At 45.1% G+C, this 22,052-nt stretch overlaps 1 protein-coding gene across 1 annotated transcript in view; it reads left to right on the plus strand.

The window, feature by feature from the left end:
- Nucleotides 1–5,021: 5,021 nt before the first annotated feature.
- Nucleotides 5,022–22,052, plus strand: part of NOL6 (nucleolar protein 6) — a 66,103-nt gene continuing 49,072 nt past the window's right edge. The window contains exons 1-11 of the mRNA XM_053408968.1: nucleotides 5,022–5,127; nucleotides 6,666–6,899; nucleotides 7,751–7,867; nucleotides 9,154–9,333; nucleotides 10,019–10,187; nucleotides 11,360–11,494; nucleotides 12,879–13,042; nucleotides 15,023–15,143; nucleotides 17,082–17,140; nucleotides 19,544–19,645; nucleotides 21,877–21,992. Coding sequence (XP_053264943.1) covers nucleotides 6,666–6,899; nucleotides 7,751–7,867; nucleotides 9,154–9,333; nucleotides 10,019–10,187; nucleotides 11,360–11,494; nucleotides 12,879–13,042; nucleotides 15,023–15,143; nucleotides 17,082–17,140; nucleotides 19,544–19,645; nucleotides 21,877–21,992 — 1,397 coding nt within the window. The 5' untranslated portion in view covers nucleotides 5,022–5,127. The remainder of the gene's footprint in view (nucleotides 5,128–6,665; nucleotides 6,900–7,750; nucleotides 7,868–9,153; nucleotides 9,334–10,018; nucleotides 10,188–11,359; nucleotides 11,495–12,878; nucleotides 13,043–15,022; nucleotides 15,144–17,081; nucleotides 17,141–19,543; nucleotides 19,646–21,876; nucleotides 21,993–22,052) is intronic.

Consider the following 22,052-nt stretch of genomic DNA (forward strand, 5'->3'; position numbering starts at 1 on the left):
TTCTGGCAACTCCTGCAGCCAACAATGTCTAGGCAACACGATGACCATATACATACGTAATAGACAATCTTTATAGAATTCCTTCAAATCATAAAAAGTTCAAAATGAAATCTTTTCTCTCAAAGTCTCTGAAAATCTTTAAATGAAGCAAGGTACCAAACTTTGTACGGTGGAAGACAAGCTGTGAAACTTTGTGTATTCAACAATGATGTCCAGCATTGAACAGTAATTCCGGATATTGACTACTGTTTCGTAGAATTCTTCATCAGCGTGGTGGGTTGATATAGAATGCTTCATAAACCCATCTTACTTCGAATGAATGTATATAAATGAAAATATCAAATTTTGTGGAACAGTGCTCATGTAATAATGAAGTCACTGCTCTGGTGCCAAACGTCTTGCTCTGGTTTCCTTTGGTTCACAAAGGAGGGGAGGATCTTGTGGTCGGGGCAGACCAGGACCTCCATTCACACTGCCCAGACTTGCGCCTCAGGGAGTTCCCTTTGGTGCTGCTAACACAGCGGTTTGACTCCCTCCCAGAAGGCGCACTCCTTTGTCTTTTGAGACAGATGCCAGCCTCAAGGTGCCTCCTACCTTCCACCCACAATCCACTTTAAGATTGCCCCATGTTTCTAGTCTTCCATCCTTCCCGGCCGGAGAGGTTACCTCATTCTCGTCAGGTTCCTAATACAGTCATACCTTGGGTTACAGACACTTCAGGTGGTGCGTTTTCGGGTTGTGCACCGCGCCAAACCCGGAAGTACCGGGATGGGTTACTTCCGGGTTTTGGCGCTCGTGAATGCAAAGAAGCGCTAAATCGCGCTTTGCACATAAGCGCCGAATTGTGACCTGCGCATGCGCAGCGCTGTGGGTTGTGAACATGCCTCCCGCATGGATCATGTTTGCAACCCGAGCGTCCACTGTACACAGCCTGAGGGCAAGCAGCTGCCAAATGCTTTGACAGCTCAATCTCTAGGCTTTCCAAACAGTGTCAAGCTCTCTCCTCTGAAGTCTGCTTCTTTTCTTTCTGTATAAGAACAAGCATTAAAGAGGCCTCTGAGCCCGCTCACAGGTCCTTTATAAGACCAGTGGCAACAGTTGGCCCTGGATAATATTAACCACTCTCAATTTTACCCGTGGACTGCCATGCTGTGGGTTAAGCCACAGAGCCTAGGACTTGCTGATCAGAAGGTCGATGGATCGAATCCCCGCAACAGGGTGAGCTCCCGTTGCTCGGTCCCTGCTCCTGCCCATGAAAGCCCGTCAAAGTGCAAGTAGATAAATAGGTACCGCTCTGGCGGGAAGGTAAACGGCATTTCCATGTGCTGCTCTGGTTCGCCAGAAGCTGCTTAGTCATGCTGGCCACATGACCCGGAAGCTGCACACCAGCTCCCTCGGCCAATAAAGCGAGATGAGCGCCGCAACCCCAGAGTCGGCCACGACTGGACCTAATGGTCAGGGGTCCCTATACCTTAAGTTTAAGATGTATTTTAATTAACTGATCGCCTTTTTATGTTCTTATGTTCTTTGTATACTGTGTTACAGTGGTACCTTGGGTTACATATGCTTCAGGTTACATACGCTTCAGGTTACAAACTCGGCTAACCCAGAAATAATACCTCGGGTTAAGAACTTTGCTTCAGGATGAGAACAGAAATCGTGCTCTGGCGGTGCGGCAGCAGCAGGAGGCCCCATTAACGGAGAGAGAATTATATGAAGATGATGTACAGATGGTATGTATCACTGGTCAAATTAGCAAAAAGTACAAAAATGAACAGAAGAAGTGTTGGAGGTGTGAAGCTGAAGGTACTTTTCACCATATGTGGTGGGATTGTAAAAATGTAAAAACATATTGGGAAATTATATACAATGAATTGAAAAAAAATGTCGAAAATAATATTTGTTAAACAACTAGAAGCTTTCCTGTTAGGTATTTTAGGTCAGGATCTGCCGAAAAAGAAAAGGACATGATTCATGTATGCTACTACGGCGGTGAGAATTTTGGTAGCACAAAACTGGAAGACTGGAGAAATTCCAGCAAAAAAAGAATGGCAAGAGAAATTGATGAACTTTGCAGAAATGGCAAAACTGACGGATGGACTACGAGAAAAGGACAACAGTGACTTTGAAAAAGAGTGGGAACCTTTTATATTTGCAGAAACAAAAAAAGAACATTGACTTGATGGCAGGATTTAAATAAACATACACACTTTTTTTATATATAGAACATTTAAAACAAAGAAGAAACGATATGGTGGACTGGTTGAAACAGCAGTATATGCATAGCTGTCAATGTTTTCCTTTTTAAAAGGGAAATTCCCTTATTCCTAATAGGATTCCTCGCAAGAAAAGGGAAAAGTTGACAGCTATGAGTATATGATAAGGGGGTAAAAAACCAGAAATGGGAGCTAGGGGAAGTCCGGGAGGAAAGGGGATGAAGATTTGTAACATGTATGTTATTGATATGAGATATTTGTTAAAATAGAAAAGAAAGTCAATAAAAAATTATAAAAAAAACAATGAGCTGAAAATTCCTCTAGCTGTATCTTGTAACTCAATCAAATCTGGGGAAAGGCTTACTGGGGCCAAAAGTTTGGGAAGAACTATACAGACCATAATAATAAAAGTTGTTATGTTGCAGCTGGTGATTCATCGATAATAAAATACTTTTTTAAAAATTAGAATAACTATGCTGCTTATCAACGCTTTTCTCATGTCATCTGCGACATGCAATATCAATGCAGGCGTTTGCAGAGTGAAGGATACCTCCCAAATCATGGCCGTTCATTTCCTCCAAACTTAATTCATCTCCAAAGTCGTCAAACCCTTGATTTTGTTTCGCAACTTTGTAAGCGGTTCGAAACATAGGCATGAAGTTCGCCAATTTTTTTGCTCGTTATGAAAGAGGATTTAAACCGGGATCGCACGTGCCGCTCCCTCCTCTTGTATGCTGCAAAACAGAACGGATACTATTTGGGAAGTAAAGTAACGTCCTATTTCTGGTTGGGACCCTTTCAGCAGCGGAGGGAGAAGGGAAAGCATCGGAGCAGCCCAGCGCCTCTGCTACAAGAACTTCTTACAAATAATAATAGTAATAATAATAATAATAATAATTTAAAAAATAACAAGTTGTGTTGTCGTTTAGTCGTGTCTGACTCTTCGTGACCCCATGGACCAGAGCACACCAGGCCCTCCTGTCTTCCACTGCCTCCCGCAGTTTGGTCAAACTCATGCTGGTAGCATCAAGAACACTGTCCAACCATCTCGTCCTCTGTCGTCCCCTTTTCCTTGTGCCCTCCGTCTTTCCCAACATCAGGGTCTTTTCCAGGGAGTCTTCTCTTCTCATGAGGTGGCCAAAGTACTGGAGCCTCAGCTTCACAATCTGTCCTTCCAGTGAGCACTCAGGGCTAATTTCCTTAAGAATGGATGCGTTTGATCTTCTTGCAGTCCATGGGACTCTCAAGAGTCTCCTCCAGCACCATAATTCAAAAGCATCAATTCTTCGGCGATCAGCCTTCTTTATGGTCCAGCTCTCACTTCCGTACATCACTATTGGGAAAACCAGAGCTTTAACTATACGGACCTTTGTTGACAAGGTGATGTCTCTGCTTTTTCAGATGCTGTCTAGGTTTGTCATTGCTTTTCTCCCAAGAAGCAGGCGTCTTTTAATTTCATGACTGCTGTCACCATCTGCAGTGATCATGGAGCCCAAGAGAGTAAAATCTCTCACTGCCTCCATTTCTTCCCCTTCTATTTGCCAGGAGGTGATGGGACCAGTGGCCATGATCTTCGTTTTTTTGATGTTGAGCTTCAGACCATCTTTTCCGCTCTCCTCTTTCACCCTCATTAACAGGTTCTTTAATTCCTCCTCACTTTCTGCCATCAAGGTTGTGTCATCTGCATATCTGAGTATCTGTGTATCTGAAGAAGTGTGCATGCACACGAAAGCTCATACCAAGAACTAACTTAGTTGGTCTTTAAGGTGCTACTGGAAGGAAAAAAATTTTTTTTGTTTTGACTATGGCAGACCAACACGGCTACCTTTCTGTAACTGCATATCTGAGGTTGTTGATATTTCTTCCAGCAATCTTAATTCCGGCTTGGGATTCATCCAGCCCAGCCTTTCGCATGATGAATTCTGCATATAAGTTAAATAAGCAAGGAGACAATATACAGCCTTGCCGTACTCCTTTCCCAATTTTGAACCAATCAGTTGTTGGTACCCCTTCATGGATCACTGCCTTGCTGTGGCGAAGGGGCTTGAATAACTCAGAGAAGCTATGAGCTATGCCGTGCAGGGCCACCCAAGATGGACAGGTCATAGTGGAGAGTTTTGACCAAACGTGATCCACCTGGAGGAGGAACCGGCAAGCCACTCCAGTATCCCTGCCAAGAAAACTCCATGGACAACAGGCATTTGGGAAGTACTGTAAAGTAACTTCCTATTTCTGGTTGGGACCCTTTCAGCGGCAGGAGGAGAAGGGAAAATCAGAGCAGCCTCTGCTACAAGAACTTCTTACAAATAATAATAAGAATTAAAAATAACAACAACAACAACAATAATAATATTATATTATATTATAATATATAATATATTGTATTATATTTTATAATTATATAATTTTATATAATTATATATAATATGATATAGAATAATATTACATATAATATAATAATAATAATAGCTCCTTTTAGGGTCTTCTGAACCTGGGCAAACCCTGCCGACGCCTCGTGCGACCCAATCATAGCAATACTAAAAGCAGAATTTTTGCTACTGATTTCTGTTCTTTGCGGTGGGGAGGGATCTCCTATGCGTACCCGGAATTCCCCCCGCAATCAGCGAGATGGGTTCCTCTTCTTCTTTTCTTATCTCTCCGTTGCACGGAGCGGCGCGTCGATAGAGACCGCTGTCCGGAAGGCGCCAGGCGCGTGCGCGTCGACCGTGGGCGTGCCCTCGCGGCCCGCTTTGTTCCAATTGGATGGGGTTTCTTCTTTTTTTTTCCCGTCCTGCGTTTGGGCTGTTTCGTCCAATCAGAAGCCACCCGGAAGTGAGCGGAGGCTGCTCCGGATTCCGCGTGGCTTTGCTTAGTTCCACCCACGTGAAATGCAGGAGGGACCAAGCAGAAGGTGGGTGCCGTGTAACGGGGGGGGGGGATGGGGGGGTTGCGCGTGATCCTGAGGGAAATCCTAAAGCTGTGGAATGGGAAGCAATAACATTTTGTGTTGTGAGCCGCCCTGTGATCTTCGCATGAAGGGCGGCGTGCAAAACTGATGAATAAAATAAATTAAGTAACTGAATAACGGAACTTAGACAGCAATCTAAGTGAAGAAGTCGGATAAAAAAATAGGATAACCTGTCCCTGGTTTGCTTTGATGGCATTAAAGAGAGGAGAAAAAAATGATGTCGATTTAGTTGTTATACTGCTTATTATATTAAAACATGGCGTGCTCTGGGCCATGGGGTCACGAAGAGTCGGACACGACTAAACGATTAAACAACAACAACCTATTAAAACATATCTCTAAGGGGTTTACAGAAAACTGAAACAACAACAGACAAGATGAACAAAAATATTACAAAAATGCCCAGTTATATAGCATTTGGGGTTCAATGTAACTTTTTCTTTGTAGAGAGTGTGAAAATAGTCCCATAAGCAGTGCCGGATTTACGTACAGTGGTACCTCGGGTTACATACGCTTCAGGTTACAGACACTTCAGGTTACAGAGTCCGCTAACCCAGAAATAGTACCTCGGGTTAAAAACTTCAGGATGAGAACAGAAATTGTGCTCCAGTGGCGCGGCAGAAGCGGGACGCACCATTAGCTAAAGTAGTGCTTCAAGTTAAGAACAGTTTCAGGTTAAGAACGGACCTCCAGAACGAATTAAGTACTTAACCCGAGGTACCACTGTATAAGCTAAACGAGCTATAGTTTGAGCCCCACTCTCTTGGGGGCCCCCCAAAAAATGTACTGGATGTACGTTTCCAGAATATAAGATAGAAACAAATAAAATAAAACCTACATACAGCAACAGTGTTTTTGTGTTGTGTAGGCTCCTGCTTGGCAGGGGGTTGGACTCGATGGCCCTTGTGGTCTCTTCCAACTCTATGATTCTATGATTCTAAGTAATGGGCCCTGCCTGCTAGCCTGCTCCCTAAAATATCACTGGTTTGCTCATTTCTATATTCATTACTTTGATGAAATACGTATTTTGTTATGTACAAATGGCTTTAGCTACCTATTAGGTCCATAAATTACCATATAGCATATCTTCAACACAAAAAACAGCAACAATTTGTTGTTGACAAAGGGCAGCTGGACATATAAAGGGCCCCATTACCTTCAGTAGCTGAGGGCCTCATCAGACCTAAATCTGGCCCTGCCCATAAGGAAGATCTTCACTCCACATTCTTATCCAGGGACTGATTGCATTTATCTTGATTAATGGCTATAGTAGTAGGTGTCCCCAGACCCATTCTCTTCTCTTTACCCGTTCGTTGGGGAATTGGAAGTATTCTGACAAGTCGATTCATGAAAACAATTCAATTCAATAAGGTCCTGCTTATTCAAACGAACTTCTTAGCAGGCTTGCACGAATAAATTAAAATAAAATGACACTGGGGTTACTTTCAAGGCTGATCTGTTTTCCTTTGGCCTCTCTGCAGATGTCTGAAGATGCAGAGAGAGAAGCAGGCGTGGGAGACTCCGAGAGAGAAGATGGGGAAGCTCTTGCTAAGGAAGGGAGACCACGAGGGAAGAAAAGGTCTCTTGTTGCTGAGGGCGTCCTGCGACCGGTGAAGCTTTGCAAGGCTGAACTCTACAAGCCGCCCACCAACGAGGAGCTGACACGCCTGAAGGAAACAGAGAGCCTGTTTCACTCCAACCTTCTGCGCTTGCAGGTCAGGCTAACTTAGCAGGGTTAGTCCTTTTGTGGGCAGGTGTTGTGGGAGAAGGGTTCCTGTAACTAAGACAAAGGCCTTCATTATTTGTACTTGCAAGCACCTGCGTGGCACCCAGAATTTTGCTTCAGTCTATGGGCTTCCAATTCTTTCTGTGTGTTCAAAGAATCATTAACTTCCTCCTGTTCAGCGCTTCTAAGATCTTGCCTAGCACTGGCTCCAGTCACTGGCTGAATATTCAAGACTCCTCTTTCTCCCTCGGTTCTCCAACTATGCTGCCTTACTGAGCTTCCTGCCCCATTTTGCGTGAATGCCAGGCTTTTAGTCCTCCCCTGCAAAGCTTTCTTTCTGCTGTTCTGTTTTACAGTGGAACCTCTACTTGTGACCACAATCTGTTCCAGAGGCTCGTTCTTATGGCAAAACGGGTCGCTGGTAGAAGCGCCATTGTGCACAGACGCATTCAGCGGCAGCCTGCTTCTGCGCATGTGCAGACGGCGACAGTTGCTTCAGCGCGTGCACAAATTGCGGCAAACCCGGTGTTTACTTCTGCGTTTGCCATGGTTGCAACTTGTAACGGGCCAAAGTAGAGCGGGACATAAGTAGAGGTTCTACTGTACATCCTTCTCATTTCTTCTTAAGCTGTTCTTTCTTTCCATCTTTTCTCACCGTTAGTTATTGTTTGTTTTATATATCGTATTATGTAATGCGCGGTGGGAAACCCAACCAGATGGGTGGGGTATAAATAATAAATTATTATCATCATCATCTTACCTTTAGGTAGTTAGTAATAGCAATGAAGTTGTATTTTTTTAGAGTGCTAATGTGGCGTCTCTCCTTTCTCCCCTGTGCAGATTGAGGAGCTTTTAAAAGAGGTGACTCTCAAGGAGAAGAGGAATCAGAAAATCGACTCCTTCCTCCGCGAAATCAATGCCTTGCTGAGCACAGTCCCAGAGACCCCGCAGAGAGACGTATGTCCAAGATGCATGTAGTTTTACAACCCAATCTTATGCATGTTCACTCGGAAGTAAGCCCCCTCATGTTTCATGGGGCTCGCTCCCTAATAAGTTCATTTAGGAAGGTGGCCTTTGAGGTGTAAACACTTGCTGCAATCCTAGCAGTTTTGTTTAAACCCAACAAACTGTGATCAATCCTAACAGTGGTTTGTTTGAAACAAGCTAACTTCACAGCACGGATCATGAAGCTGGCTTCTTTCAACGCATCATGCTTAAGATTAGCCGCGGTTTAGGGTGTGGATGTAACACTGAACTGTAGCTCCTCAGAAGTAGGAGCTTTCAGTCTCCTTGCTGCTACCCCAGTGGAGAAGGAGAGCTTAACCATCCATGTGTGTGTACAGCAGTAGACTCATTTCCTTCACAGCAAACCATAGTTTACTGTGCTGTTCAAATGTGGCCACTGAAATAGACCCTTGTCCCAACATTGTACACTCATAACTGTTAGTGTCTTCTTCCCCAGGGTGTCTGGCAAAAAGAGGCTTTTCCTTTTCCTTTTTTTTTTAAAAGAATACTGTAATACTTTATTTAGAATTCAACAATAACAAAGGAAAAAACCACAGTAGTTGCTACATCAGTTCATTACAATTAACCAATTTTAACAATATATAAATAGTAATAGAAAAATTACACAACATCACTTTTAACTTACTGAAGTTTTCATATTACACTTTTATCTCTTTATCTCTTTCTTAACATATCAAAAAGAGAAAGACCAAGAAAGGAGGCACAAAAAAAAGAGAAGAGGAAGAAGGGGGGGGAAGGGGAGGGAAAAAAGGAAAAAGAAAACAAACACATTTGGCTTCTGATAAGACTCATTGTATTATTGTTTCTACAATTTTTTCACACAGATTTCCAAGTTATTGTATTTCTTTCTTTGTTTTCGTCAGATATCAAAAAACATATTTGTTGTTGTACAAGGATCACTCTATTTCTGCCAGGAGATATTTGTTATTGTAATGCTTTTCCAAATACTCCTTAAAGATTTTCCATTCTTTCTGTACTTTCTGTTTTGGATAACATCTAATTCTCCCTGTCATCATGACCATCTGTAGTTATTCTGTCATTTGGACCTGCCACTCATTTATCATAGCTGTTTTGTCACTTTTTCAATTTCTTGCAATTGGCTGCCAAAAAGAGAGGCTTTTCCTAGCTCTGTTCACTGAGATCCTTTTTCACTGGCGGGCCCCATCCAGTACTCAGGGTGTGCTTTAACCTTTTTCTTCTACCCTGTCTCCTCCTAGATCACCAATCAGTCCTGGCTCCCCAGTGGGGTGAAGGTCCCTCTCCAGCAGCTTCCTTTCTCCGTCAAGGGCCACTTTCGCTTCCTTCCCCCCGCCGAGGTGAAAGTGGTGGGGAGTTACCTGCTGGGCACCTGCATCAAGCCCGAGGTCAATGTGGATGTGGCAGTGACGATGCCCAAGGTTAGTGGCGCTGGCACAAGTGAGAGACAGACCACGAGCTGCTTAGCTTCAGCATTGTCTTCATTCCACAGGACCAAAATGTGCAATAGGTTTTGTGTTGTGTGTGCAGTGCACACCAACATTGGCATAATAATTTCTAGATTCAGGTAGGTAGCCGTGTTGGTCTGACGCAGTCGAAATAAATAAAAAAATTGTCCAGTAGCACCTTAGAGACCAACTAAGTTTGTTCCGGGTATAAGCTTTCGTGTGCATGCACACTTCTTCAGATACCGAAACCTTATACCCGGAACAAACTTAGTTGGTCTCTAAGGTGCTACTGGACAATTTTTTCATTTTTTAAATAATAATTTCTGTTGAAGGCAAGTTTCACAAAAACCTTTTGGTAAGGGTATATATTTTATGGGGTAATCCCTCTTGCTGGCCCTAGTAGGACCAACTTGGCCAGTTAGCCCTGGTGATCATTTAATGCCTACTGACTGGGTTCCCCCCCATGACCCCTGAATTTTAGAATTTTATTGATATTGATGCTGCATTTTTGGTTGTATTTTATGCTGTTTTTAAGTCGCGTTTTAATCAATGTTTTATTTTGCTGCTAGCCTCCCTGAGCCCGGTTTTTAAACTGGGAAGGGCAGGGTATAAATAAAAATGTATTAATATTATTATTATTACCATTAATTGCTGTTAGGAGATCTTCCAGGACAAGGACCACCTAAACCAGCGCTACCACCGCAAGAGGGCTCTCTACCTGGCCTGCTTGGCTCAGCACCTGGCCAAGAAGAAGCTCTTTGGGGCCGTGAAGTTTGCCTACGTCAACGGCAACCACCTGAAGCCGGTCGTGCTCCTGCAGCCGCAAGGTGAGGGGGGCTTTCCGCCTGCTCCTTGATCGAGACCCCCTTCCTTTTCCTTTGTCTCCCTGTAATAGAGCACCAGGTTTAGGCAGAAAAATAAGTGATGGGTTCTGGTGGGCTGAGCAGGAGCCTGCAGCGTGATGCTGCAATGTCAGAGGCAGCTGCAGTTTTCGATTGCATAAGGCTGCATCTTAAAATGGGTTAGAGTGAGCGAGCGCTGCAAGACTGGGGACAGGTTATTACAGTGGACGCTCAGGTTGCGAACGTGATCAGTTCGGGATGCACGTTCGCAACCCGCAGCACCCGCAACCCCTAGCGGCGCGTCTGCACATGTGCAGGTTGGGCTTTTGCGCATGCGCAAAGCACGATTTAGTGCTTCTGTGCATGCGCAACCGCTGAAACCCAGAAGTAACCTGTTCCGGTACTTCTGGGTTTCTGCGGTCCGTAACCCAAAAAAAGCAACCTGAAGTGTCTGTAACCCGAGGTATGACTATATTCGTTAATTCTGGTTTATTTATTGAGTTGCATTTACAGTGGTGCCCCGCAAGACGAATGCCTCACAAAACAAAAAACGTGCAAGACGAAAGGGTTTTTCTTTTTTTGCGTTGCTTCGCAAGACGATTTTCCCTATGGGCTTGCTTCGCAAGACGAAAACGTCTTGCGAGTTTGTTTCGTTTTCTCTTAAAGCCGCTTGAAGACGTGCAGTTGCGACGGACCGTGCTTCGCAAGACGAAAAGACTTGAGGAACGAATTAATTTCGTCTTGCGAGGCACCACTGTATAGTTCACCCTTTCCTCCAAAGAAATTCAAGGTGGTGTACAGGGTTCTCCCCCTCGTCCTTGAATCCTCCCAACAACAGGGATTCAAACCCAGGTCTCGTAGGTCCTATCTGATGCTCCAACCACTACTTGACACTGTCTGTCTTACTTACATAGCTCGCCCATCTCTGAATAGTCAGGGGTGAATTCAGAAAACATTACGCAAGTGCAAGATTATAATGGAATCATGAAATAAAACCACAAAGCTAACCAATGATGAAGTTAGCAGTGTAGCAGGAGGGGAGACGTCCAGTCCGCCAATGGAGGGAGATGTTCTTAAAAGTCTTGGCCTGGGTGCCTTCTCCTTATCGATGCTCCTGCCTTGCCTTTTGCTCACCCTGCTTCGTGGGGTTTTCCCAGGGAAAGATATGAAGTTGGTGACTGTCCGCCTCTACGCCTGCCCTGCCCAGGGCGTCTTCAAGACCAGTCGCCTGCACCCCAGCAAGAACAACGTCCGCACAGCTTGGTTCACGGAGAAGCGCTCCCCTGTCGCAGGTATTATTATTATTCTATACTTATTTATACATCGTCTTTTCCCACTGACAGGGACTCAAGGAGGCTCACACTGTGTATAACTTTCCGAGCACAATTCAAAGTGTTGGTGCTGGCCTTTAAAGCCCTAAACAGCCTCGGTCCAGTATACCTGAAGGAGTGTCTCCACTCCCATCATTTTGCCCGGACACTGAGGTCCAGTGCCAAGGGCTTTCTGGCGGTTCCCTCATTGCAAGAAGCAAAGCTACAGGGAACCAGGCAGAGGGCCTTCTCGGTGGTGGTGCCCGCCCTGTCGAACACCCTCCCATCAGATGTCAATGAGATAAACAACTACCTGACATTTAGAAGACATCTGAAGGCAGCCCTGTTTAGGGAAGTTTTTAATGTGTGACATTTTAATGTATTTTTCATCTTTGTTGGAAGCCGCCCAGAGTGACTGGGGAAACCCAACCAGATTGGTGGGGTACAAATAATAAATTATTATTATTATTATTACTGATCTACACACATAAAACAAATTCACGCACGGGCGTCTTCCAAAAGCCCATCCCAAACCCAAACCCCAAAAGTCCCATGTCGATCAGCAAATGGTAACGGGGGCAGGATTGTGAAATCTGGAAGCCCCTAGTCATGAACTGGCACATGGGCGGTGGATACAGATTCAGTTGTTCTGACTCGAGTAACGAGACAGTTGAGCAGCTCGGCAGCTGTATCCATGACTGAGCAGCCCTTTCTAGGATCCACTCTGCTCACCCCGAAAAGGGGGAGGGGCTAGAAAAGGTGCCTCCCGTTTTCCCTTACTGGATTACCGCGCCCAGTGAGGTCACTGCCCATCGGTTGTAAAAGACAATTGAACTTTTTTTCAGTCTTACTCAGCTATGAGTGATTGCAAAAGAAGAAGAAGAAGACAAATAAAATGGGAATAGCTAAAAACGTAGGAGAAAAAACAATCACCAAAAAAACCAATTAAAGCAAGCCAGTTCCCATAAACCTATTGGAACAAAAAAGTCTTCACCTGCCTGTGGAAGGAGAGCAAGGAGGAGGCCAATCTTGCTTCTCTAGGGAGGAAATTTTAAAAAATGTTTTTCTGGTTATGGCTGTTTTCCTTTTGTTCCCCCTGTGAACGATGCCATGGCCTTTGGCTTGCGCAATAAAGTTTATGAATGAATATATAAACCTTTGATGAACTTGTGTATTCCTGCCTAATAACCCCCCTTCTAAGCTATACAGAAAGTTAGCCAGAGTGTCTCCATTGTAGACTTGGATGTTGTGTTTCTGTTGTTGGGTTCTGGGTGGTTTTATGCCAGAGAAGAGGGCTGCAGCTAACGGCGTCCGCCATATTTGTTTGCCATGGACCAGTGGTGATCTCCTGTTCTGCCTTTCCTAGGAGCCTCGGAGCCACCGACGCCACACTACAACAACTCCATTTTGTGGGACCTGGTCCTGGAGTCCAGCCTGCTCTTCCTCTCGGAGGCGGCCCATGACTTCCAAGGCATGCGAGACGGGGTGTCTCTCCTCAAAGTGTGGCTGCGCCAACGTGGACTTCACCAGGTAACTGGGCCTGGGCACAATGGGGGGAGACCTGGGCCTCCTCGCTTCCTCACCCTTAAGCAGCCTGGCTGTTGCGACAAGACTGCGTTGTCAACTGCCCTGAGATCTACAGGTATAGGGCGGTATACAAATTTAATAAATAAATATTTGGAGTTACAATCAAATATTTGGGATTGCAATGGTGGTGCTGGCTAGGGCCTGTGGAAGTTGTAGTCCCAAGAATTCTGGAGGACACCAGGTTTGCAAAATCTGCTAAAAGTTGTGATCCCTTTGCGCTATGCTAAAAATGCTAAAAATGTCTTGAGCAGCTGCAGGCTACATTCTTCACCCAGCGGGGTGCAAGGGATGCGGGGCACCTGGATGCCAAATTCTGGGGGGCACCTCTCAATTCTGGGGGCCGCCAGTGGAGGTGAAAAGCAATGGAGCGAAAGTCCTCCCCTCCGTTACTCTGTTGCAGTACTGCGCCTAAGATTTCAGATTAAAACTGCCACTGCTGGAATGAAAGGAGGACCACTTCCAGCCACGCTCTGAAGACTGGAGAAGAGATCCTCTTAAGAATATTAGGGGGGCAGGCAGGGGAAGCCTGGCTTTGGTTTTTGCAGTCTTCAGGGGAAGAACTAGACCATGCGAAAAATGAACACAATATTTTAGCTGCGGTTCATTCCATTTCAGATTTGTATTCTTGTTGTAAAAAAGCATGCCTAGTCATTCTGTTCTTGCTCCCATAACCTAGGTTAGAATCATAGAATCATAGAGTTGGAAGAGACCACAAGGGCCATCGAGTCCAGCCCCCTGCCAAGCAGGAAACACCATCAGAGCACTCCTGACATATGGTTGTCAAGCCTCTGCTTAAAGACCTCAAAAGAAAGAGACTCCACCACACTCCTTGGCAGCAAATTCCACTGTTGAACAGCTCTTACCGTCAGGAAGTTCTTCCTAATGTTTAGGTGGAATCTTCTTTCTTGTAGTTTGGATCCATTGCTCCGTGTCCGCTTCTCTGGAGCAGCAGAAAACAACCTTTCTCCCTCCTCTATGTGACATCCTTTTATATATTTGAACATGGCTATCATATCACCCCTTAGCCTCCTCTTCTCCAGGCTAAACATGCCCAGCTCCCTTAGCCGTTCCTCATAAGGCATCGTTTCCAGGCCTTTGACCATTTTGGTTGCCCTCCTCTGGACACGTTCCAGTTTGTCAGTGTCCTTCTTGAACTGTGGCGCCCAGAACTGGACACAGTACTCCAGGTGAGGTCTGACCAGAGCAGAATACAGTGGCACTATTACTTCCCTTGATCTAGATGCTATACTCCTATTGATGCAGCCCAGAATTGCATTGGCTTTTTTAGCTGCCGCGTCACACTGTTGGCTCATGTCAAGTTTGTGGTCAACCAAGACTCCTAGATCCTTTTCACATGTAGTGCTCTCAAGCCAGGTGTCACCCATCTTGTATTTGTGCCTCTCATTTTTTTTGCCCAAGTGCAATACTTTACATTTCTCCCTGTTAAAATTCATCTTGTTTGTTTTGGCCCAGTTCTCCAATCTGTCAAGGTCGTTTTGAAGTGTGATCCTGTCCTCTGGGGTGTTAGCCACCCCTCCCAGTTTGGTGTCATCTGCAAATTTGATCAGGATGCCCTTGAGTCCATCATCCAAGTCGTTGATAAAGATGTTGAATAAGACCAGGCCCAAGACAGAACTCTGTGGCACCCCACTAGTCACTCTTCTCCAGGATGAAGAGGAACCATTGATGAGCACCCTTTGGGTTCGGTCAGTCAGCCAGTTACAAATCCACTGAGTGGTAGCATAGTCAAGACCGCATTTTACCAGCTTCTTTACAAGAATATCATGGGGCATCATAGGTTCAAAGTGCCATTTAGCTCCTAGCTTTCTAGCACTGGGTGGCTGGAGGATTTGGGAACCTGCAGCAGAAGAGCGCCTTGTGCCAACTTTTGTGTAATGTCCATTTCTTCCCTTTCCACCCCAGGGCCTTGGGTGCTTCAATGGCTTCGTGGCTTCCATGCTGGTGGCATATCTCTTGGAGAAGCACAAGATAAACAAAGTGATGAGTGGATACCAGGTGTTGAGGAACAGCCTTCAGTTCTTAGGTAAGGCCAGTGCGCTTTGGCTCTGAGGTGGGAGGTGCTTAGATCATCGCTGTCAACCTTCCCCTTTTTTGCGGGAAATTCCCTTATTTCAGCGCCATTTCCTGCTGTTATTGTTAGATTGTTAGATATCCCGTAGACTGTCCCCGGGACAGGTGATGCTGCTGATCCCTTATTTTCGAGGCTGCTGATCCCTTATTTTCAAATCTGAAAGTTGACAGCTATGGCTTAGTTCTGAGCTGGTTTGTGGGGCTCCCTGCCTTTCCACCCTCAATCACAGACCGAGCCACCCATTTGGCAGAATAATAATACGATACAATAATCTTTATTGTCACTGTCCCATACAGAAGAACGAAATTGAAAATCTACATCAGACATTCAGGAACCAACAAGCCTGCTATCGTAGCCTGGTTAGCCCCCTAAAAACTCTGATACCCCGTAAGTAAATACAGTATACTCCCATAGAGACTCCTTCCACTGCGTTTAAAACCAAAATCGCATTTGGATAGAAACTGTTTCTCAGGCGGCTAGTCCTAGTCTTTATAACCCTGTACCTTCTTCCAGAAGGCAGAAGCTGAATGAGACCATTTCCGGGGTGCACACTATCCTGCGCTATTTCTGCAGCTTTCTTATGGCACCTAGAAGCGTAGATTTGATCCAAGTTGGGAAGAGTGCACGCAGTTATTCTCTCCGCAGTCTTTACAACCCTGGACAGCGTTGTTTTTCCCCTGACTGTGCAGCTCCCAAACCACACACACAGACCATAATAATAATAATAATATCTCCCTGGATTTCAGGCTGGTGGCAGCAACGTAACAGCATTTTTGTACGTTTCTCTTGGTAAGGTGTGCCCTGCATTTAGAAAGTGATCGTTATCAGGGAGAGGGCTAGAATCTGTTTTCTTCAGTATGCTAGATTTCTACATGGAGGGTGTTTCTTACGAGGAGAAACAGTGGACGGCACAATTCCTTCCTCTGTAGTGACGCATTTTAGGGAGGACGTGACATACTATGTCTTAGAATCGTAGAGTTGGAAGGGACCCAGGGAAACCATCTAGTCCAGCCTCCTTGGAAAGTGTCGTTTGGCTCTGAATCTCTTCTCCCCGCCCCCACCATTCCCTTGTGTTCCCCATTTTTGAGAGAGAGGGTGTTGCTTCTGGTTGAAGCTTGCGGGCCATCTATGCCTCTGTCCCCCCCAATTTATATACAGTGGTGCCTCTGGTTGCATCGGGACGCGGGTGGCGCTGTGGGTTAAACAGAGCCTAGGACTTGCCGATCAAAAGGTCGGCAGTTCGAATCCCCGCGATGGGGTGAGCTCCCGTTGCTCGGTCCCTCCTCCTGCCAACCTATCAGTTCGAAAGCACATCAAAGTGCAAGTAGATAAATAGGTACCGCTCCGGCGGGAAGGTAAACGGTGTTTCCGTGCGCTGCTCTGGTTCGCCAGAAGCGGCTTCGTCATGCTGGCCACATGACCCGGAAGCTGTACACCGGCTGCCTTGGCCAATAAAGCGAGATGAGCGCGGCAACCCCAGAGTCGGCCACGACTGGACCTAGTGGTCAGGAGTCCCTTTACCTTTACCTTTTTACCTCTGGTTGTGAACGGGATCCATTCCAGAGGCCTGTTCGCAACCTGAAAAGAACGCGACCCAACAGGAAGCTCAGAAGATAATCTCAGGGTCTGGGTAGATTCATATGGAAACTGCAGCTGCTGCTGCCCTCAAGACCGGCTTTTGAGCTTCCTGTTGGGTACCTTGAGGGCAGGATACTGCACTAGACCAGACACTAAGATCACACCTGTTTTCATCCTGAGAGGTTTGGGGAAAATCAATGCCCATCTCCACCGTAAAGGTGTCCCCTCCCTTTTTCACCTTCTGCAGTTTCACAATCTCTGAGCAACTGCATGATCTCCCCTCCCCCACGTGTCTGTCTTCCTTCCTTCCAGCTGCCACAGACCTCAGTACATCTGGAATCAGCCTTTCAAAGGACGGAGTTTCCTCACTGGTAAGAGTGTGTGCTTTGGGGTACTTGGGATTCCTGGTTAGGGCAAAGGCAGTGTGGGGCTCAACCTCTTGTTTATTATTACAGCTGTATTCCACCTTCCTTCCAAGGAGCCATGCATATATATACAGAACAACAAACCCCTGTGTTGCAAACTTAACGCCACAAACAATACAAGCAACACGAAGACCAGTATACTAGATAGCACTGCAATTCTTATTGCGCAATATACATGACAAAATGTGTACACTTGTGAATTCTCTAACATATTTGAAATCAAATGAACACACGTCTGTCAATCTTTGAAAGTCCGTAGAAGTATAATAAGTCTGACCTTTAAAGCCCTAAACGGCCTCGGTCCAGTATATTTGAAGGACACTGAGGTCCAGCACCGAGTTCCCTCACTGCGAGAAGCCAAGTTACAGGGAACCAGGCAGAGGGCCTTCTTGGTGGTGGCACCCGCCCTGTGGAACACCCTCCCACCAGATGTCAAAGAGAAAAACAACTACCAGACTTTTAGAAGATATCTGAAGGCAGCCCTCTTTAGGGAAGCTTTTAATGTTTGATGTATTACAGTATTTTAATATTTTTTGGGAAGCCGCCCAGAGTGGCTGGGGAAGCCCAACCAGATGGGCGGGGTATAAATAATATATTATTATTATTATTATTATTATTATTATTATTATTATTATTATTATTATTTATTAAGTCTATCGTTGAAACAAAGTAATGGATGCTATCCTGTGGGCTAAGCAGTAAAACTTTTTTTAGGTATTCATGGTGCTGAAGTAGTAAGTGAATAACAACGTAGGTATGACAGTGATCCCGGATAATCTGACCGTTACAAAAGAATTCAAATATGAAACAATGACCTGTGTACATGAAAACTATATAAACTTCACACATTACAACTCATATGCTACAACTACAATAAGAAGAACAAAGGTACAATGCCCCATAGATTAGAAAAATGCACAAGGAGCAGTGGTCATGAGAATATGTTACCTCTGCTACCAGTTGCATGATACCTGAAGCATAAGTAACCAATCCCAGGTGGCGCTCGTTACAGGGAGACTGGATTGCAGTAATTCAATTTAAAGGTACAATATAACAATAGAAAAACATCAAATAAAACAATTTAAATCCAGTTCAGAATTAAGTCCATCAACAAAAGACAAGGTCATGAAAGACGGCTACGACAGAAAGAATCTCAATTTATTTTTATGTTTAAGACCATTCACCCTGAAGGACTTAATTCTGAACTGGATTTAAATTGTTTTATTTGATGTTTATCCTCACAACAACCCCGTGAGGTTGTGCATTCACTGTCCCTGCTAGAAGCTGCTACCCCCTCCTGCTTTTCAACCCGCAACGCCTTTTGAATCCCAATATTTATATTTTATGGAAAGGTTTTCAGTGGACAAATAAAAGAAATTGGGGGGGGGGGACCAAAACAAAAAGGTTCTTAAAATGAATGCAACACAATGTATTGGTATATAAGTAAGGATATCATCTATCGAGCATACAATTATTAGCAATTATTAGCATGTCATTATAGTTTTTATCAATGCACTTGTACTGTCATCATATTTATCCATACACAATCTGTGTCCAAAAGAAATCTCTTTGTATGTTATAAGAGATGTAGTATCTTCTATCCATTGATCGAAGGGTAGTAGTAGTAGTAGTAGTAGTAATAATATATTATTTATACCCCACCCATCTGGCTGGGTCTCCCCAGCCACTCTGGGCGGCTCCCAGCAGAAACACGATAAAACATCAAACATTAAAAACTTCCTTAAACAGGGCTGCCTTCAGATGTCTTCTAAAAGTCAGATAGTTGTTTATTTCCTTGACATCTGGTGGGAGGGTGTTTCACAGGGCGGGTGCCACTACCGAGAAGGCCCTCTGCCTTGTTCCCTGTAACTCCACTTCTCGCAAGGAGGGAACCGCCAGAAGGCCCTCGGAGCTGGACCTCCGTGTCTGGGCTGAATGATGGGGGTGGAGACGCTCCTTCAGGTATAGATAGAAAGATTATCTTTCCAGTGAATCAATATCAAGTCTTTCGGCAGACCTGAGGGTGCAATGAGCCCATCTATGTTGACCAGGTGTCAAACCCCGTATCCGAAGAAATGTGCGTGCACACGAAAGCTCATACCAATAGCAAACTTTAGTCTCTAAGGTGCTACTGGAAGGATTTTTTTTTTGGTCCCGTATAATGGATATGTGGTTTAGGATAATATGATCATCTGGCATTTTTAATTTCTCCCCCAAAATTTATTTATACATCCTGATGCTTCTTTTCTCCAGAATTTTGCAAGCATCAGCCATTGCATAAACCTAAGTTTCAAATGAGCATTTTCCTTGTTATACCTTTTGAATCTCAGCTTTGTCCTCTTCCTCTAGCCTACCCTGGCGGACTTCCACGCAGCGTTCCAGGTGGTCTTTGTGGACCCTTCTGGGTTGGTCAACCTGTGCGCAGACATGACAGCCTCCACATATAAGCAGGTAAATGAGGTCGTGGTTTAGCCCAGCTTTCCCCAACGTGGCACCCTCCAAATGTTTCCTATCAGCCCCAGCCAATTCAGGTTTACTGGAGGAGAGGAGAGGAAACATCTCTGTGCAGCCAAAACGCCTTGTTACTAGCAGAACAAAGTCATTGGAAAACCGCCGTGTATTCATGTCACTTATAACCAGCTCTTCGCCGTTTGCATAATCCTGGAGTGAGAAACAGAGTTAAAAATACAACAAAGCAATATTTCACCGAAATTCAACACCCTCAAAGGAAGAACGGTTGATAAAAACCTTGGGATATGCAGCAATAGCAAAACTGATGCCAGTGATAAGAGACACAAATTTAGAATCCTTTAAAGAAGTCTGGAAACTCTAATCTGTTTAAAAACTTATTTCCCCTATGCAAAGGCCAAAGCAGGGTTTGAAGCATAAGAAAATAGCAGGATATATTAAGAAACGGGTTAAAGAGGATGAAATTAGATAAGACGGAACCTGAAAAAGCAATTTTATGTAATTTGAGTTAAAAATATTGATGTTGGGTGAGCGGAAGTCACTAGTTTTGTTGAATTGGAATGTAACTGTTGAGTAACAGATTTAACTTTCAATATGGAAAAATAATAAAATATATATAAGAAATTCAACCTAGTGTAAAAACAGACGGCATGCCAGTGTTTTCACCATTGTTGGAACTACAGACTTGTGGGGCAGGCTGAGAACGAGAGAGTGACTTGGGCTAACGGGCAATTCGAAGCCGGGTTTCATGTTATTGTCTACCTGCTGCTCTGCTTTGCTCTTTGCAAATGGACCAGGGAAGCGAGCGAACCAGGAGTGTTTGCACCGGCCGCTTGGGGGGCGGGGTGGAGCGGTTTTGTAGGGTCCCCCAACCAAGATGAGTTGATGCCTCAAGAGAGAGAAGAAGGCAACTACCGTATTTTTTGCGCTATAAGACGCACCCGACCATAAGACGCACCTAGTTTTTAGAGGAGGGAAACCAGAAAAAAATATTCTGAATCAAATGTTGTACTAAACTATTTAATAAGCAACCGGTATATCTGAATCATATTACAACCACGTAAAGTGAACAGCAGTCAACAGTGGCATTAAGATTTCGCAGCCGTTCTCAACCTGTGGGTCCCCAGATGTTGTCGGACTACAACTCCCATCATCCCTGAGCTCTGGCCTTGCTAGCTAGGGGTGATGGGAGTTGTAGTTCAACAACATTTGGGGACCCACAGGTTGAGAAAGGCTGAATTATGGTATGTGAGGTGGGGCTTACTTGCCCCCCGCAATATTTTATTCAAGTTGGAAGAGGGAGGGAAGGAAGGAAGAGGGAGACCTCACATTTGTGCTGCCTGTGGCGGGCAGCTGCCTTGCCTTGCCTCCGAGGTGACGCCGGAACTGGAGCAAAAAGATTAGGAGGAGAGGCTGGGACAGGAGCCGTGTAAGTGGCTCTCCCTTTGCTTGAATTAGTCAGCTGGGAGGAGGGGCAGAAGGGGCTGCTGTCCGTCCCTCCTCCCACCTCGCTGTAAGCAACAGCTGCTGACACGCTCTTCGGGGCTGTTGCTTTACAGCGAGCGACGGATGGGAGCCATGGCTCTGGCTGTGGAGACATCCCTCAGCTCGTAACTGCAGCGGCAGTTTCCCCTTACATTGGTACCTTGGGTTAAGTACAGTGGTACCTCGGGTTACATACGCTTCAGGTTACAGACTCCACTAACCCAGAAATAGTACCTTGGCTTAAGAACTTTGCTTCAGGATGAGAACAGAAATCGTGCTCCGGGGGTGCGGCAGCAGTGGGAGGCCCCATTAGCTAAAGTGGTGCTTCAGGTTAAGAACAGTTTCAGGTTAAGCACAGACCTCCGGAACGAATTAAGTACTTAACCCGACGTACCACTGTACTTAATTCTTTCTGGAGGTCCGTTCTTAACCTGAAATTGTTCTTAACCTGAAGCACCACTTTAGCTAATGGGGCCTGCCGCTGCACTGCCAGAGCACAATTTCTGTTCTCATCCTGAAGCAAAGTTCTTAACTCGAGGTACTATTTCTGGGTTAGCGGAGTCTGCATCCTGAAGCGTATGTAACCCGAGGTACCACTGTACTTTTTAGGAGGAAAAAAGTGCGTCTTATGGAGCGAAAAATATGGCACATTGTGGCCTGGACTTGACTCTTGGGGGTTAGCTTATCTCTCTGCTTGCCTAAATAGGTGCGGTTTTGCTCTCTCTTAGATCCAGTTCGAAGCCAAGCACTCCATGGAGATTCTGGACGACAAAACGATGGATGGGTTCCATTTGCTGCTTATGACCCCCAAGCCTCTGATCCGAGCCTTTGACCACGTGTTCCAGTACGTTCTCTCCATGAGAATATTTCTTTCTTTCTTACCTTTACACACTACTTTTTCTTC

The sequence above is a fragment of the Podarcis raffonei genome, chromosome 11, assembly GCF_027172205.1.
Source record: "Podarcis raffonei isolate rPodRaf1 chromosome 11, rPodRaf1.pri, whole genome shotgun sequence".
NCBI lineage: Eukaryota > Metazoa > Chordata > Lepidosauria > Squamata > Lacertidae > Podarcis > Podarcis raffonei.